Below are 17462 nucleotides of genomic sequence, written 5' to 3'. Positions count from 1 at the left end.
ACACTCACACACACACACACACACACACACAGACACACACACACAACACACACACACACACACACACACACACACACACACACACACACACACACACACACAGGGCACTAAGGGATAAAAACACTACTATTATATAACAATAACATGATATGAGGAAACGCTATCATGAATCTCATAAATTTGCACAGATGAAACACAAGACTGGAAAGCAAAGATAAAGATTTGGTAATAAAGATAAAATAATAAAATAATAAAACAGAGCACATGTATTGCAGTGAGTAAAACCATAAATGAAAGGTAAGATATTAAAATCTAGTGTTAAGACAAAATAGTAAAGATAAAATAATAAAATGCTAAGTCTTGAATTTGCTTTTAAAAATATGAACACATCCAGCAGATACAAAACAACACAATCATTCACTCTGAGTCGTGTTTGTGCTCAGCTGATGAATGTAAATCCAACGTTGTCTCTCTTTTAGCTCTGTTACGGTCTCCACTAACTTCTGAGGGATGTATTTGGCCCATGAGCTACCAAATGTTTTTCTACGTTCACAAACTAGCCTCCAATTCTGTCTGTCCACCACTTGCTGCTGAGCCGGTAGCTACAGTGGGTTTATCAGTGTTTTCGCTCACATGAGATAAAGGATACCAAAACGCTTCATGGGACTGATGGAGACTGTTTAGTCGAGCGATAATTCTCAGCGGGTTTGTTGCTAGTAGCGACGGCGTTCAGATTACATGTTTTTTTTTTTTTTGACTCATTTGTCACATGAATATTAGTGCAGCTTTAAGGATGTGAAAGGTAGTGCGTACTGTAAATGGGATGCCTCCTACTAAGTGCAGACACACATCAGTGCTTTTCCAGTAACTTAGACACGGCTTTTCTGTCGTCTGCAAATCGCTCATCACTTGATGGACTCTCCCCAGACAGTCAGTCAAGTGTAAGAGCAAGACAGCTTTTAGAAAAGACTTCCTTAAAACCCTGTATGTGGAATGCTTTTTACCTGATTGTAGTCAAATGTATAGACACACACACACACACACACACACACACACACACACACACACACACACACACACACACACACACACACACACCATTAGATTTATGATGCTCTCCATTTGTTCCATTCTCTGGCCATAAAGACTAATAAGGCCCATGGGCGTCCAGACAACTTCCTTATCTGGAGACTCTTCTGTTTTCTCTAAGTTGGTATTTGATCAATCAGCCAGCCATAAAAACACGAGCAGGCTGTTTATGGCTGTGTTTGTGGAGCCGCTTGTTGCCCTCTGTCCAGTTTGCAGGTATTTATCAGCACAATAGATAAAGGGCACCACGGTCTACAGTGTAGTGTGTGTGTGTACAGTAAACACACACACAAACACACACACACACACACACACACGGGGAGACTCACGTATGACTCTGTCTGGCAGGCGGGTGAGGCTGTCAGGTGGGATGGGTGGTCTGTTCTTCCACACTTGGTCCACCAGGTTTCCAGGGATGGACTTGAGGCTGCGATTGCTGGACTCTAGATTGAGCTGGTAGTCCTCCTGTGTTTCTAATGGAGGAAATTGCAGACGATTACACACACTGAACCGAATCAATCACGGGTAAACAGTCTGCGTGGCGTCTGGAGGCTCCATCAATAATTTTTCCATCTACTTGGTGGAGCAGTTTATTGATGCTAATCTGGACTGACAGGAGGGATGCACAGCAGAGACTCACTGAGGGAGAAGAGGAAGGGATCAAAGCCAATCTGGCCGCCCGGTGGGACCTCGGAGATGAGCCACTCTGCCACACTGCTGATGGACACTGGGAAACATCACACATGACAGACTGTGGTCAAGTTATTATCGACTAGAAGAAAGTGACAGAATCCAGCTAGCTACCTGTGGTGAATATCGTGATACACTGATTTAATATATTGTGTATTAAACCAAATTAAACAAAATATGGACAGAAAGATTTAGACAATTAGTCAATAAACTACGGTAAAACTGGTCGCACATTATAGATGCTATTGATGAGGTTGTTGTGTTCCAGAAAACATGAATACTTTTTTTGACTAAACTCATTATAATATGAGGGTTTAAAGGTGCATTAAGCAACTTGTTATACTGTGTATAATGACACAGTGAAGATCTGGTCTGTTACAAGATGCTTTGAATGAATGTGAGAAACTGTTTTCAATAAAAAACAACAAGAAACATATATCATATTATTATAGAAGTAAAGGCACATTATATAGTACAGGTGCATTACATAAAGTAGTAAAAGTAGATATATTGTGCCATTGCAATAAAGGCAGAGATTGTGTCTGAGCTGTTGATGTTCAACACGCTGCAATTTGAAGCATGAAGCTTAAACAATGTTTAATGTGTCTCTCAAAACTGTAACTTCTCCAACACTGTCTGTGGCTCTCAGCCCCAAGCACATTTGTTCCCACTGACCAGTGTCAGTACATTTGTTGGGGACTATTTTCAGCTACGGATTAATCCGGATCAATCTCTACGGAGCATTTACGGCGGCAGGATTTAAATCAACTACAGTGGCTGTGTACACAGACAACAGTTGTTAGTCTTTATAAAGAAATAAAGAAGAAGAATGTTTTCTTCAGTTTGGTCAGTTTGCATGTGATTTCCTTGAGGTTTCTTTGCCACTGTACAAATCCTTGATAAGTGACAGGCGTTAATACAAGTCCTAAATAGTGAGTTGCCTTTTTAACTACATCAAAAGTTGCTATGTGTTGAGTTTACTGATTAACGTGTGACCATCAGCGTCACACGTTCTTTGTTTCTGCAAGACAAAACATGCACTGACTGTAGTTTGTTCCTAAGCTTTTTTTTTAAATCATGTGAATCCTGTAAGAAAATAGGTGCAACGTGTGTCAGGATATTTTTAGACCAGCTCATCAAAACCACAAACATTTGATTGGAATCCATGTGTGCTATGTTGTCATAACAAGCAGGCACAATGTGAGCACTCCCCACCATCTTTTTCCAGCTCCCAGTTGCAGTCCATCTGTCTCTCAGCTTGAACCCAGTAGCGGCTGTCTGTCCACAGAGTGGCCTTGGTCTGAGTAACTACAGCAGTGCCTGGGGAGACAGCAGCTGTGTTATGGATGGGGCAGCAGTGACAGTGAATTACAAACAGCTATAAAATGTCAGTGTTGACTTAGGACAATTCGTGATGGGCCAGCTAATCTTGAAAAATGTGTGCATGTGGGGAGAAACAGGAAGGTTAGAAAGAAGCAATGAGGAGATAGCGAACTGGTGATGTGCGGTGGTTGTAAATCAGGGCTTTTTCATTCCACTGTTGTACCCTCACATGAAAGATACACTTAAGTAGCAACAGCTGCAGAAATCCCCGAATCTGAATTTTGCAATAAATGTGACTTTTTTCTTCATGGAGTTTGATGTAGGTCTGGTGTAAACTGCACATGACTGAGGTGTCATCCGTCTTTCTCACCCCCTTTCATCCGAGCAACAGCTGAGTACAGAAATACGCACCATCATTAATTCTGTTCGCCATTACGGTCAAATTACTGTGCAAGGGTGAGTGCAGATGATAGAGAGGATGATACGATGCAGTGAGTGAAAGCGATGAGACCAAATGATCGAGGAGCAGGCTGTGCATTGAGGATGTGGGATGAAAGTAGAGGAGCTGTACGACCGCGGCACCTAGACGTAGGGAGTTGAGTCACTGGGGAGGGGGAGGAGGAGGACGAAGAGGAGGAAGAGGAGGAGGAGGCAGAAAGGGATTGTACCTGCGGAGCCTGTAAAGCCGGTCATGAAGGCCATCCTGGCATCACGTGGTGCGATATACTCGCTCTGACAGAGAAACGGAGTAGGTTACACACATGCATAAACACACACACACACACACACACATACAAGGTTTAAACCCAGATGAATTCATTATGACGGACAGCAGATGTACCAGGTGAGCGTCAGTGCCAGGGATAATGTAGGCAAAGATATTCAGGGAACGCATTCCCTCTCGTAACTCCTGCAGCTGGAGAGTGGTATTTACCGCTGTGCTTGGGAGGTACTGCAACACACACACACACACAGACACACATATATACTTGTCTTACTATATTCATAGGGACCCATCATTGACATAATGTATTCACTACCCCCTTACCTTAACCTTAACCATCACAACTGAAAGCCTAACCCTAAAACCAAGTCTTAACCCTTAAACAGCCCTTTAAAATTGTGGGGTCCCGTATTTTGGGAAAGCTGTCGGACCCCACAAGTATAGTGGGGTCCCGGTTTTTGGACCCCATGAATACAGTAAAACAAGCCCACACACACACATACACAAGGGAGAGAGACACAGAGTGAGACAAGTCCTCAGATGTAATTAAAACCTGTGTGACTGCTGAGTCATCCCTTTCTGTATCTCCCACTGTAATCATTAACTGTTGTGCACGTGCAGCAAACCTTAACTGTAACTGTATAAAACTCATGCAACATGTTTCATAATAGGAAAGTACTGTGTGACTACTTTTAGTTCAGTTTTATGACTTAATTTTGGTAATTTTATGAATAAAGTCGATAATAACCCTGTCAATCACTGACAAAATCCTAATCCTTCCATCTTACCGGTGGGGACAGAGAGCAGTTCCTCTCAGTTCGCTCATATGCAACAGCACCAACAGTGTTTCCTGAAATCACAAACGCACAGTGGTAAAGTGACACAAAGTTGTGGCCGAGCTGAGCTACATGAGCACATTTTCAGTGAAACAGTGAAAACTGCTGGACACAGTGACAGTCAGTGTGACTCAAATCTCTGGATGTATGGGAACAAAAACTTCTGGTAAGTCAGACCATATAACATGTCCACATCAGGATGAGCTGAGGAAGACAGATCAGACCATTCCTTCTACGACAAATTTCATGCAGAGAAATCCCGATGAGGTAACGAACAGGCACGGAAAGAGCCCCCCTTCGCAAGCTAGAAGTACTTTTATGAGACAGCGTGACATAAATGCATGAAATCACACTGATTTTAATTGCAAAAGCAGACTGTACCCAGTCCATTGTAACCAAAAAAATTTAAAAATAAATAAACAAACAACAACCATTTTATACCACTTCGCAGCTTCTCTCTTCATCATGAACAATTAGAAACATTGATCATCACAGCAGCTGAATTAAAGTCTTCACACACACATCAGGGAGGATAAAGAGGAACTTTTTTACCTGCCAGTGCTGCCAGGGACAGAGACAGAGCCAGCAGCCAGCCACGAGAAGGCATCTTGGCGTCACGACCAGATCCACACACAGAGCGGTTACAAAGCAGGTGCTCTGATGTGTATGCAGCGTATCTGAGAAAGTGTGTGTGGGTGTCTGGTGAGAAATTGTGTGTGGGTGTCCGCTTGTAAGTGCATGACTGTCCTCTCTCTCTCTCTCTCTCTCTCTCTCTCCCTCCCTCTCTCTCCCCCTCCGCTCAGCCACTGCTGACTATCTCCTTTCCCTGCGGCCCTCTGATAGGAATCCGGTGCAGCGGCTCTGAGAGAGGATCTTGAGAAGATGACCCTAAACACAGTGTGTCAGCTCAACTGTCTATTTTTCCCAAGCATTTGAGTGCATTGCTCAACATCTTAGGCTTGGCCATTGGACAAACATCTATGCAACACGTGTTTCTGATTTTAAAAAACAACAACAAAAAAAAAAAAAAAAGATTCATACTGATAAGATGAGAGATCCCAGTTCTACATGCAAAGAAGCTGCATTGTAGTGAAGAACAAGGACAAGGCTGTTTATTTCCAGAGCTTGAGTAAGTGTGTGTGAGTGGAGAGTGTTTGTCTGTGGACAGATGTTGGATTTTCAGATGTTTGCACCTGAATGCATGCATGTGTGTGTGTCTGGAGATCCACAGATTATAAGCAAGTCCTTGTAATCCTGCAGAGATTTCCATGGAGAACGTTTGTGCTTTGGGCATTTTTAAATCCTTGAATTCAAGCCAAACGTAGAATGGCACTTAGCTAAAAGAAGGACACGGACAAGGAGGAGGCAATATCGTTTGAAAACTGGGGCATATTTCACACAGTCTCTCCTGGAAGACATTCATAGCGTTGCACTCACTCGGCTGTTCTCATTAAAAGTGACAGATGTAGCAAATTAAAAAAAAAGAGAGCTAGAGAGAGAAGTATGACGCCTGGCTTCTCGCTCACCTCCACACAGCTGGCCGGCCTATCACTGTACGAAGAGGGTGACTGTGGGCATTCATAAGATCACCCGGCCAATTAGTCAGTGCACAGGAACTGCAAAGCGTCTATGGAGCCTGAGAGCAGTGTTGTTGTTGCAGGTTTATTAATCCGTTCCACCAGATTTATGCATTTATGCTTGTGATTTACAGGCATCGCAATTGGCTGATGTGAATACATTTTTATTCGGTAAAAAACCTCTGTGGATTCACTGGCTTTGATCATAACTTCAAAACCTGGCAGACCTCCAGATCAGAGATGGGGACTCGAGTTTGCAACTTGGACTCAAGTCGCACTTAAGTCGCACACACAGTGAGTTGAGACTTTACTTGAGACTCGTCCTCGAAAGACTCGGACTCGAGACTTGTGAACAATCTTTATTGCAGGATTGTGCGAAATGTACTGAACCGATTTGCCCCGATCTTGTTGGAGGGGTGCAAAGGAAGGGCAAGGGAAGAACCCATTCAATTTTGGGGCAGATCCAGATCATTTACTATGACTTTGAATTTTTTCCTGCATGTATTGCTGTTCAGGATTTTTACAACAACGACAAAAACAACAGCAGAAGAAGAATGAATCTGTCATGAATTCTAGTTCTAGTGTCACCTCAAAGTAGAACCTGCTTTGTTACTGCTCACAACAGTATTTTTAGACATTAAGTGACCTAGATAGTATGTTGGACATTTTACTTTCACGTTCAGTAAATGAATATGGATGTACTCTGCAAACCATCTGTGAGTTTAATCAGTGTGAAAGGCATGCAGTAAAAAAAAAAGCACGATTTAAATCTGCAAGGCTTTTTAAACCAAATTAAAGCGTAACTCACTTAATAAAATACAAAGTACTCTATCTCAAGAGAGAGGAAAATGATGCCGTAGATGAATTATGACCCTCTGTTTACTCTATTTTACATTTTGACACAAGCCTGATCGATGCTGACAGTGACCTCGGAGAGATTTGCTCAATTTGTTTCAACAAATGCTTTGAAAAGGAGGAATCAGACTGAGGAGCAGAGGAAAACAAGAGGAAAGGTGCAGCTTCCTCCTTCCATGTCACATTTGAAAGCACCTGTACATACGTTTGTAACACTGCGGATCATTTCTAAACCCTTTTCATGTGCAGCAACCCTGATGGATTGACAGACTAAGACTACGTCTAGCCATCTAAATGCTGTTTCCGTGTGAAAAGAATTTCCTGTCCAAGGTAGCCAAGTTTCCAGGTCATTTTGTAGAGACATCTGTCCACGATGAAACATCTGCACGACATGAAAACGGTTAGATCTCGTCTTCTTCACCCTCTTTTCAGTTGGCAGACAACAAAACATCACAGCCAACATCTGGTAAAGAGCCGGACGGACAGCACAGCTGAACGAATGATTATTTCATGGTCGGAGCATCTGACAAAATCAACATAAATGCAGGTTAATGACAGCAGTATGATTGATTATATCAACACTTAAAACACATGATTACAGAAGAAAGTTAGAGAGAAATGCTCTAAGATGCTTCCATGAGAAAAAGTAAATGGCTGACAGATTTCCTTTGGGTTCATCTTGTTGTATTTTACTTTCAGACACAAGCCTGCTTGACTTTAGACTGTGCAACTGCAAGAATCATCTGCTGCTAATAATCTGATAAGATACTGGTCACATTTCCTGCTGCTAAGAAAAAAATTAGCAAGCATTTTATACCTCCAAAGTGAATCAGTTAAGTTTCTTCACCCTTTCATCTGCTATGTGAATAGTGAGTGAGTGCCAGGCAGAGTCGTGATGAAAGGAGCAGGTGATGAACATGACACCCCAGTGCAAAGCTCACCCACACATGTGTCATTGAACAAGGCTGTTAAGTGGAGTGCATGCCTGAATATAACCCGGTGATTTATGCGGTGCAAATCCGATCATCAAATTGTAGCGTAGTCAGACAGGGGTTTGTAAAATAACTCTAAAGTCATCCTGGACCTCCACACTCTGTGTTTTAAATCAGGAAGGGAGAAAAGGCCAAGGTAAGAGGTGACACATAATAAGTGTGATTGTTAAATAGTGTTTCTGAGTGTCTTGATGATTGTTTTGTGTGTCTTACTTGTCTAGCTATAATCTAGTGTCTATGTAATTGTCCTCAGGTCTGAAGAGATTGTGATCTCAGATGAATCACTTCAACCTGAAAGAGCTGATTTTGTTTGGCCACTTGAGGTCAGCAGAAACAAGTTGTGTATCTGTTCACCTGACGCAGGGTCTCTGAGTGAGATATCTGGATCTTTAGCTGCTGTGTTCTCTAACTGTGTCTGCCTGGTGTTTGGTGCTGAGCAGGTAAGGTACAGAAGATTTTTAGAGGTTGAACGTGGGATGAACATGGATGACAGGTTTGCCTTGGGTTCACATCACCTCCTATAAAGACTCCTGAGAGGCCCGAGTGAAAAGGAAAAACAAAGAGGCTGTGTTGTTGTTTTGAGTGAAATATCTCAACATCAACTGGAAGAACTGCCACGAATTCGGACCTTCCTTTTAGGAAACATGCTCCGTTTTCTCACTGGGAGGCCGTCAAGAAGGCGTGTGACACTCACAGCCTTTGGACGTTAATTAAAAAACTGGAAAAATGGAAACAGGTGGAAAAGAGAGTGGACAATTTTAAAATTACTGATGTTGTGCTGATGAAATGAATCCAATAGAATATAGCAGATCAGAATAATAGGAATGATAAGATATATTTATAAAATAAGGTACAAATAAAGTTGTGTAATTTATATAAACCTGTTTCAGATTAAAGCCTGGTTCTCTCTGCAGTTGGGGTAAATTAAGTTCAGTATTTGAGAATCTATGGTATTTATTGGCACTTGAACTTGGCTCGTCTCCCACCCTCTTACACCCAGCACTAAAATAAGCCTCAGTTACTGGATTACAATACCTGAGTTACATGCAGTCTGTGGTCAGTGAACAGTAATAGCAACTGTGGCCTTAAAACAATCTAATTAAAGAATACGTTCTGGTACATATAAAAGAAACACTTCACTGACTGTGTTCCCCCTTGCCTCTTTTGTTTGGTTCAGTAAAGCCTCTCCACTGCTTTGACCTTGGAGCAAATGAACCTCCATTACAGAGAGAGAACTACGATATACAGCTGTTAATGTTTGGCCAACATCTGTTACTGTGCATTGAAACTACATTTGTCAATAAAACCTTGTATTGGACATGAAGTTTGTTTGGTTTGCATCATACTTTAACAACACAGAACAAATAAAAGTATATGGACAAGCATTAAAAGTGATTATGCAACTTTAACTCCGAGGTTATAAACTGAGTCTCAAAGGAAACGTGTGAGAATTCTGCGAGCGTCTTCTTCTTCTTTGTTGTCACCTTCATTTAACATTTGCTGTGGTTGTGGTTTCAGTATGTTGAGTTCTCAGCCACTGCAAGTCCTGTTTCACTAACTGTTTCACTGCACTGAAATAAGTTTTGTTGATTGTGGCAGTTTTGCTGTATGCAGATCACCTTCTGGCTGCATGCTAATGTACCTGTCTGCAGGATTTGCATTAGTATTAATTGTGAATACTTGCTGCAACATTCACATCTGAAATGCTGCTGCTGAAAGGCTCCTGTGCAATTCTGCTTTGCCGCTTCCGCAAACGCTTGCTAATACCACAACCACTTCTGTTGATCATAAACATTTCATAATCCCCACCACCGACATCCATCTGTAGGCTTTGAATCTAAACTCTGCAAGAGGCAAGTGTAATGTTGTCGCTCCTTCAATCCTCACTGCACTGAATGTGATCTATGCATGACAGGAGTGATGAAGTCTAGACGAAGTAAAAAAACAAAAGTAAAAAGTGTTTACACAGTTTCTGCATCACCGTGTAGTAACACCAAGTGACCAGTTGGGGGTGTAAGAGCTCCATTGATATTTCTTGAGTCAACAGAGAAATTCACAGTGTGTGTATATTAAATTGTGTTTGTGTACAAATCCACACATCTGGAGAATTCTGCAGTGGTTACATTAAACAGACAAATTCTCCATGAAAGATTATTCACCTGACTGCAAAACTCATAACGACAACAACAAAAGACAAATCACATCACTCTTAAACTAAACACAACAGATGTATGTCATTTCTCAGACTTAAGAAACAAAGAAGATATTTAGTAGTATACAGTATTTACTAAACTGCATCTTTGCAGCTTTGTCTCTGTGAAGAGAAAGCAAAGCTTTAAAGGCCTCCACAGGAGTTTTAAATATGTGGCTGAGCAGACGTCTGCTCAGGTTGAAGGTGGGCAGAGCTTTGCTGGAAATTATGCGAGATCACGGGACTCCTTGTACAGATGAGAACAATAAAGGTGTAATTTGTCTCGCCCTATCAGCTGCAACACAATGAACAGGAGAGCGGGGGAGCTGTCAGTCAAGCACATTGTGTACACACACCCACAGCCCTGAGAAAAGTTATGTTCACCAGAAATAAGTGAAATCACCTGTGTGGGTTTAAAATACACAGGTATTTCAATACATTTGTTCTGTTTGTTTCTCATCGACACAACATGTCTGTAAACATTAATGCCTATTGAGGTCTGAATATTATTTTGAAAACCCTGCTGTCTCATCATGTCGACAGACATCTGTGAAGTAATCATTACATAACTGATTCATTAATATTGTGGGCTATGTCTTTGTTCTCCAATGATTTTGGTCGATTAATTGATTGATTGATTTTGAGTTATAAAAACAGGGCAAAATAATAATGAAAGTAAAAAACAATAATAATATTCATAATAATTCATACACAGTGAATGTATACATACATATATTTTATTTTTATGTTTATTTTAATCTTTTGTTGTTCTTTGTGCTGTGAAGCACTTTGCAATACTGTTTTGATTTGTTTTGCTATACAAATAAATTATTATTATAATCATTATTACATATTTATGTACACATACTGAAAACACACACATATAATTTAAAACTGATTGCAATAATGCAAATGATCAAGAGCTTAAAATGCTTCAAATTAATGAATAAATTCAAGAAAAAACTACAAAAAGCAAACAGATTACAGATGATAATGACAGACAATGAATCATTCTCTGCTGTGTAACTCTTGACCGATAATTATTCAGAAACTATTTGTGGGTAATTCATCAGTTATCAGCTGCTCCTGATTCGTCCCTCACTCAGGTTGTTTTGTACCTTACTCTAAAGTTTTACTTCTTTACTTCTGTCACTTTTCCAGTGTGCACACTAAGATCAGAACCTGGTTAAAATAAATATGTGCTATGGATCAATGTCACAGGATACAAACCGTACTGAGCCTGTGTACACATGTCCACAAGGGGTCGCTAGTGTTCAACATATTCCACATGCAGTTCCCTCTCCAGTCTCAGTGAACACCCTGTTCTTCAAAAAGTCTTGCTTTATCAAAGCTGCACTCATTCAGAATCTGCATCAAATGGACACAAAGTCATTTCTGTGTCTGTGTTTGTGGGTGTTGGATGATTTAGTGCCTGTGTCAACCATCGGTCATGCTGTAGCCTGGTGATGAGACTCAAAGTTATGGACCAATATTAATAAATGGTAGCCCTGGCAACAGTGTTCAGTGTGTGAGTCAGAGGAGCTCAAGCAGAGGGGAAGGCAGGGCACCGTGGCCAAACATGGATGCTTTTCTGAAAAACCACCTCCAAACCTGGCTGTTAACCAGCGTCACATCTGTGCTGAACAAGAGTTAGAGGGCAACCTGAATTATAATCAAATCAACATGAAATAATCACATCAGTGAGCTCTTGCAGCACAGCAATCATCTTTTTGGGTTTTGGCACTCAGGGATTCAGAGACTTGTTTGCTTTAAGTCAACACACACAGCACTGTAAACCAAAGCAATTACAGTTAATGAATGTGTTTGAATGGTCTGAACAACATGAAAGATTAGAGTGCAGTAAACAGTTGAGGAAATACAACACGGGTGTTCCCTCTGCTGCTCTGGGATTGTTGGGATGCACTGTGGCTGTGATGTACATACTTCTGTATCTCTGAGGCGAGGACGATATTTTTAAAGTGACCATAATGGTTGCTGTGGATTTTTAGAGTTATCAACTGCGTATAAATCAGTTAAACTGCTGCAGACAATGGACGCCAGCCTCCAGAGCCCTACTACTCCTTTTAATGTGGTCTACAGGCGGACAATAGGTCGTATATAGTGAAAGATAATGAGGAAACTTTGGAAACAAACTGAGAAAAAGAAGTGCCATAACTAAGAAGGGAAGGGGAAAAAAAGTTAATTAGTAGCAGCCCTGTCCTATTACACAGTCAAATCGAGGGTTTTGTGACCTCAGTCACGTATACACACTGCAGTCCTGTATGCAGCCATCAGTCTCTGCATAAAGTAAACAACAACTGGCCATGTTGGGGTCACTCACTTCCAACAGTTGCACTGCCTTTGTTTGCTGTGCCACTGCAGAGGTCCAGGGAAGCTGATTACAAATCTCACCACTTCTCCTCGACTACAGCCACATAACAGTCAAATATTTTTGCACTGCTCCATCCAGAAGTTCATATTTACATAACAAACAAGTACAAAGTAAAACTTTTTATACTTTTATACTATAACAGTTAATAAAAAGTGGACACATACACTTGTTGCCCAGTAACAGACAAATACAATATAATAAAGGAGAAAATGATGAACAAACAAACAAACAACTAAATCAAACAAAAAACTGGTTTAAGTCGTGTTTGCAGCCACTTGATGAACAGAAGTCCAATATTCACTCTGGTAACTGTGTTTTTGTCTCCACCAACAGAAACAGAAATATCTGTCTATTTAGCTGCTAAATGCTCCACTGTATTCACCAGCTAGTCTCTAGTCTCACACCTGAAGTTGATTGACCGGATTGATTCACAGGGTTAAGCAAAGGAAAAGAAACATTTTCAAAGTCAGTCTCAAACATCCCATAGTTATTACACTGAGGGTGTAAACACGATGTATGCTGGGTCGATATCTCCACAGTTGTACCATAAATATCATAACCCAAATTTGTTGACAATATTTTCAACATTAAAAGTCGGTTTTGACAGATATTTATCATTGTTAGAGAACAGTTTCTACAGCAAGTTAAACACAGCACATGCCATCTTTTTTTTTTTTTTTTGGAGCAGTTTTCATTGGCGATAAAACAGTGATCACAAACACATGCTGCGTTTGGAAAAATGTAACTTCTTTTTATCTGCACCATAAAGAATCTCAACATCTTGAAGAAATTAGGAATTTTCAACACGAGCCATATAAAATAGGTCTTCCCTTTTTTTCTTCCTGACACAATACATAATTTTGGGTGCTTTGGCTGGGAGGAATATCTCCTCCTCTCATTGTGTTGACAAAGTGCTCTTAAACAGGGCTGGGAGCCCAAGTGAAACCAGATTGTTCAGAGAGATAGAGGAAGCAGAAGATAACAGGCGGTAAATCAGACGCTGTTGGGAGAGAAAGGTTTGCAGCCAGAGATTCACATACAGAACAGTAGTAACACCTTTCTGCAGTGGCAACAACCAGGAGAGTTATAGCCTCCGTAAAAATCAGTTCTGTATAATGTTGTGCTGACGTTTTCATTGCACACGTACCACTTTCAGGATACGTTTCCGAATGAAAAGTACCACTGATCAAATAACATCATTAACGAAAGAAGAAAAAACAGACTAAGATTCTCTAGTCATGCTAGTGGCTCTGAGGCTGTACTTAGTCACAGCATATTTTTCATTTAAATGCTAACGTCAGCATGCTAACATGCTCACAACGACGATGCTAAAATGCTGATGTTTATGTTTATCACGTTCATCTTAGCTTACCATGTTAGCATGACAATATAAAAGGTTTCTAACACTATATAATGCAGTTGTGTGAGAGTTGTTATAACTCCTCCTATGAAAACGTATTTGATATCATTACAACTGTGTTTTACTATAGTGTCATTAATTATCTGTTTATACCTCAGTTTCTATTTTATAGCTTTGGACAAATACATTAATATATGTTTATATCTTCTTACAATTACATTATGATTTAATTAAATGTTTATATACTGCTTATGGATTGTAATTAGTCAGGGGATCATAAGAATCATTCGGATGTATCCTCTGGGTACCATGAATGTTTGGAGGTGGTGTACTGACAGACAGACGGACAGACTGACTGACAGACCAACATTGCTACAGCTACAGCGCCGGCATGGCTTAAAGTACTGTAGAAATTTTACCCGACAGAATGTGGCAAAATGTGATTATTGTTGAGTCTCTTATTTCTCCAGTGATTGGACAAATGAAATTCCACACCAGGCACAAAATCAGACTTGCAGAGGTGCCAAAACGTGGACTGGAGGACTCCGAACTTTAAAGCAGGAATGCAGATAGAATGACAGCAGATTTTGGGGCAGTAGCTGATGATGGAGTCCTGAGTGGGACTGCCTGTCGATTCAGCAGCAGATGAATGAGCTGGCTGGCTTTGATGCTGAGGCAGGTCACATGCCTGCTGTCCCTGTGTATGTGTATGTATGAGTGAGGTAATGGGGAGTGAGATAGTGAGAAATACAGGGATTAGTGGAAGGTCGGGAGCTGTCAGATGAGATGGATGCAAGACTTCTCCTTTGGCGCTCAAATCACACACACATACACTCAGAGGTGCAGGGGTTTGAGTCCTGAGGCGCCAATACTTCACTTACCACGCACTGACACACGTGTGTTTAGATGTTAATGCACATGCACACTTACTCACAACACAACAGATGTGCGCGTACAAGCATGTACGCTCACACACACGAACTTCATCCGTGCAGTGAGCTCTCAAACTGCATACATCCTACTGGGCTGCGCTCCAATCATCAGGATTAATGAAGAGGTATCGCATTTTACAGTAAGGCAGCGTGTGGGGCTCTGGGGAACAAATGACTGGAGGCTGCAATTCCTCAAGCCTGTCTTCAATAATGTAATCGACTCTTAGGTTATGAGATAGCATGGTTAAGGCAATTTGCAGAACTTTGTGGCACGGTTGAGTTATGTTCCTTAACAAGACCATCACATGCAATCTGCTACTTTCCACAGACCACAGGCTCTCATGAATACCTACTGTGTAAATACTGTACTGCTGATAAGAAGCACGGTGGCGTAATATGTCAGAAGGCATTCAGTGAAGGAATCCATGATCCCTTAAGAGGTTTTGTGAAAAGAAGTAATACCTAAAAAGTGTGGCATTAAGTGAAATAAACTCAAATCAGTGAAGCCATCAGTGAGGCAAACTTGAAAAACCAAAACAAGCATGGAGCAGCACCAAAAATGTTGCCCACAAACAGCTCAGCCCCAGTGGTGAAATGTCAAGGGGATATGACCAACGACACCGCGGCTTGTTTTGTGTCAAATCACATAGATGAGGTTAAAGACGCCATATCTTTCCCATTTGTTTGACAATAATCACGACCACATTTAAAGACTGATTTGGGGAAATGAGACTTTGGTTTGACGCAGACTGAGGTCAGCGTACAAATACCAGAGCCACTCAAAAAGCAAACTTTTTAAACTCTCTCTGTAGTTTTTTCCTGTGCTTGATTTCACTTTGTTTTCACAAGGTAGTAGCTCACTCAGTGGTTCTCTCAAGGGCACAGGCCGCTGTCCTTCTGGGAAGCCAAAAAACTCTGGCTGATCCAACTGCAGCTGGTGAGGTGGTGGCATGTTTGGCCCAATGCAGCGTGATAACGGTGTGTGCTTGGTGTGAGGTGACGGAGTCTCGCTCCAATACTGTGGGGCTTTGCACACTCGTCCAAGGAGACTTGTTACGCTTCCATTTGTCTCTCACAGTGTCAAATTCCAAACCGCTGAGGGAATAACCCGACTTGTTGCAGGCAAACATATCAGTGGAGAGCATGAGTGAGTAGATGAGCGTTAGTGCAGCAGGTTTCTATTGATAAAGGTCTGATAAAGGCTGGAGTGAGTGTGTAATATGTTGCGAGTCAGCAGAGCAATTCTGCACAAGTCAGACTAATCCTTCATTATCAGAGTGTTTGTCTTGGGTCTGGATGAAAGCAGCAGAGCTTTGGGGTGTGTAGGCAAACAGACACAGCTATGTGTATTTGTGTGTGTGCACACGTAGGCACGTCAGGGGTCTATAGTGTGTCTGATAACGCGGTAATGGAAAGGTCACACTATTAAGGCCTGATCAGTGACCCAGATACTGAGGGTGAGACGAGCAAATTTAGAGCGATATCACAGCTCGAGGTTAAGAAAGTCATCGAGAATCTGACTCAGAGATGTCTGTGGAGGATTCAGTGTAATCCCAAATCTGACAGCAGAGGGTTAGGCTGAAGAGAAAGGGGTGGACATACCAGAACAAGAATAAGCAGGCGTTCAGACCGAAAACGGCCTTGTGTTAAAACAAAGCAAGGAGCTGCGTAGGTTGGGGGCGTGTTGCTTCAGGTAGGTGAGGCATGAAAAACTATTCAGATCTATTTGTCTGCAGAGTTTTAACACGGCAGCAATTATTTTATTCTATTTCTAAAAGATGGAAACACGGCTTTCTTGTTACGAAGGGAACCACTGCAGATGCAGGTTGTGTTGCAGACTTGGCAAAAATTAAGCAAGGTACAGTTCTTACACTGATATAATTATCTATTTGTCCGAATGAAACACAAAAACAAATCATTTCTCAACCAATTCTGATACACAGAAAATGAAAACTTTATTTGTGAAGTTTGAATCTAACTATTTCAGTTGTTGAAAAAGTTGTTACTCCACAGAGAGGAAATGAATTTATACTTAAAGGAAGTCCTTGGAAATGGTATTGTTTCATTTGGCAATGAAAGCGTAGGCGGAAAATAACTACTTCTTACAGTTGAATACAGTTGATGTGCAGGAGGCAGCTCTGTTGCTCCAGAAATAGCTAAAGCATAAACCAGCAGGGTTTCCAAACAATGCACCGCTCACTGGACTCCATCAGACTTCCCCTTGGCTGATATTCTGAGCTTTTTCAATGACATCCGGTGGCCAGAAAAGTGCGGTGAAGTCAAGCGAGAGCTACACGGTCCACAGGAAGATATTGACTTAAGGGACCAAAAGAAAACACCCAAACAAGCAGGCAGGCGAGTCAGTAAACAGGAAAATACACAGAGGAAGGCACCTGGTTCAAGTGGACGGTGCCTTAAGGGACACGGGACACACTCCGGCTCATGCTGTGTTGTTTCCTATTGACACACAGTGTTTCCTTACTTTCGGATATCCTGTGTGT

At 41.4% G+C, this 17462-nt stretch overlaps 1 protein-coding gene across 2 annotated transcripts in view; it reads right to left on the bottom strand.

Moving 5' to 3' along the window:
* xpnpep2 (X-prolyl aminopeptidase 2) overlaps nt 1-17462 on the bottom strand; it is a 93296-nt gene that overhangs the window by 7437 nt on the left and 68397 nt on the right. The window contains exons 1-7 of one of the 2 annotated variants that reach the window (XM_022759893.1): nt 5215-5340; nt 4615-4676; nt 3944-4054; nt 3771-3834; nt 2995-3099; nt 1730-1816; nt 1419-1562 (exon numbers count right to left, since the gene is read on the bottom strand). In XM_022759893.1, the coding sequence (XP_022615614.1) occupies nt 1419-1562; nt 1730-1816; nt 2995-3099; nt 3771-3834; nt 3944-4054; nt 4615-4676; nt 5215-5269 (628 nt within the window). In that variant the 5' untranslated portion in view covers nt 5270-5340. Of the gene's footprint in view, nt 1-1418; nt 1563-1729; nt 1817-2994; nt 3100-3770; nt 3835-3943; nt 4055-4614; nt 4677-5214; nt 5341-17462 lie in introns of those variants that run through there. The other variant, XM_022759894.1, reaches the window with a different exon arrangement.

Source organism: Seriola dumerili, unplaced genomic scaffold (assembly GCF_002260705.1).
Source record: "Seriola dumerili isolate Sdu_G_001 unplaced genomic scaffold, Sdu_1.0 BDQW01000331.1, whole genome shotgun sequence".
NCBI lineage: Eukaryota > Metazoa > Chordata > Actinopteri > Carangiformes > Carangidae > Seriola > Seriola dumerili.
Note: the sequence above shows the minus strand (reverse complement) of the source record. Positions and strands in the feature narration are given on the sequence as shown.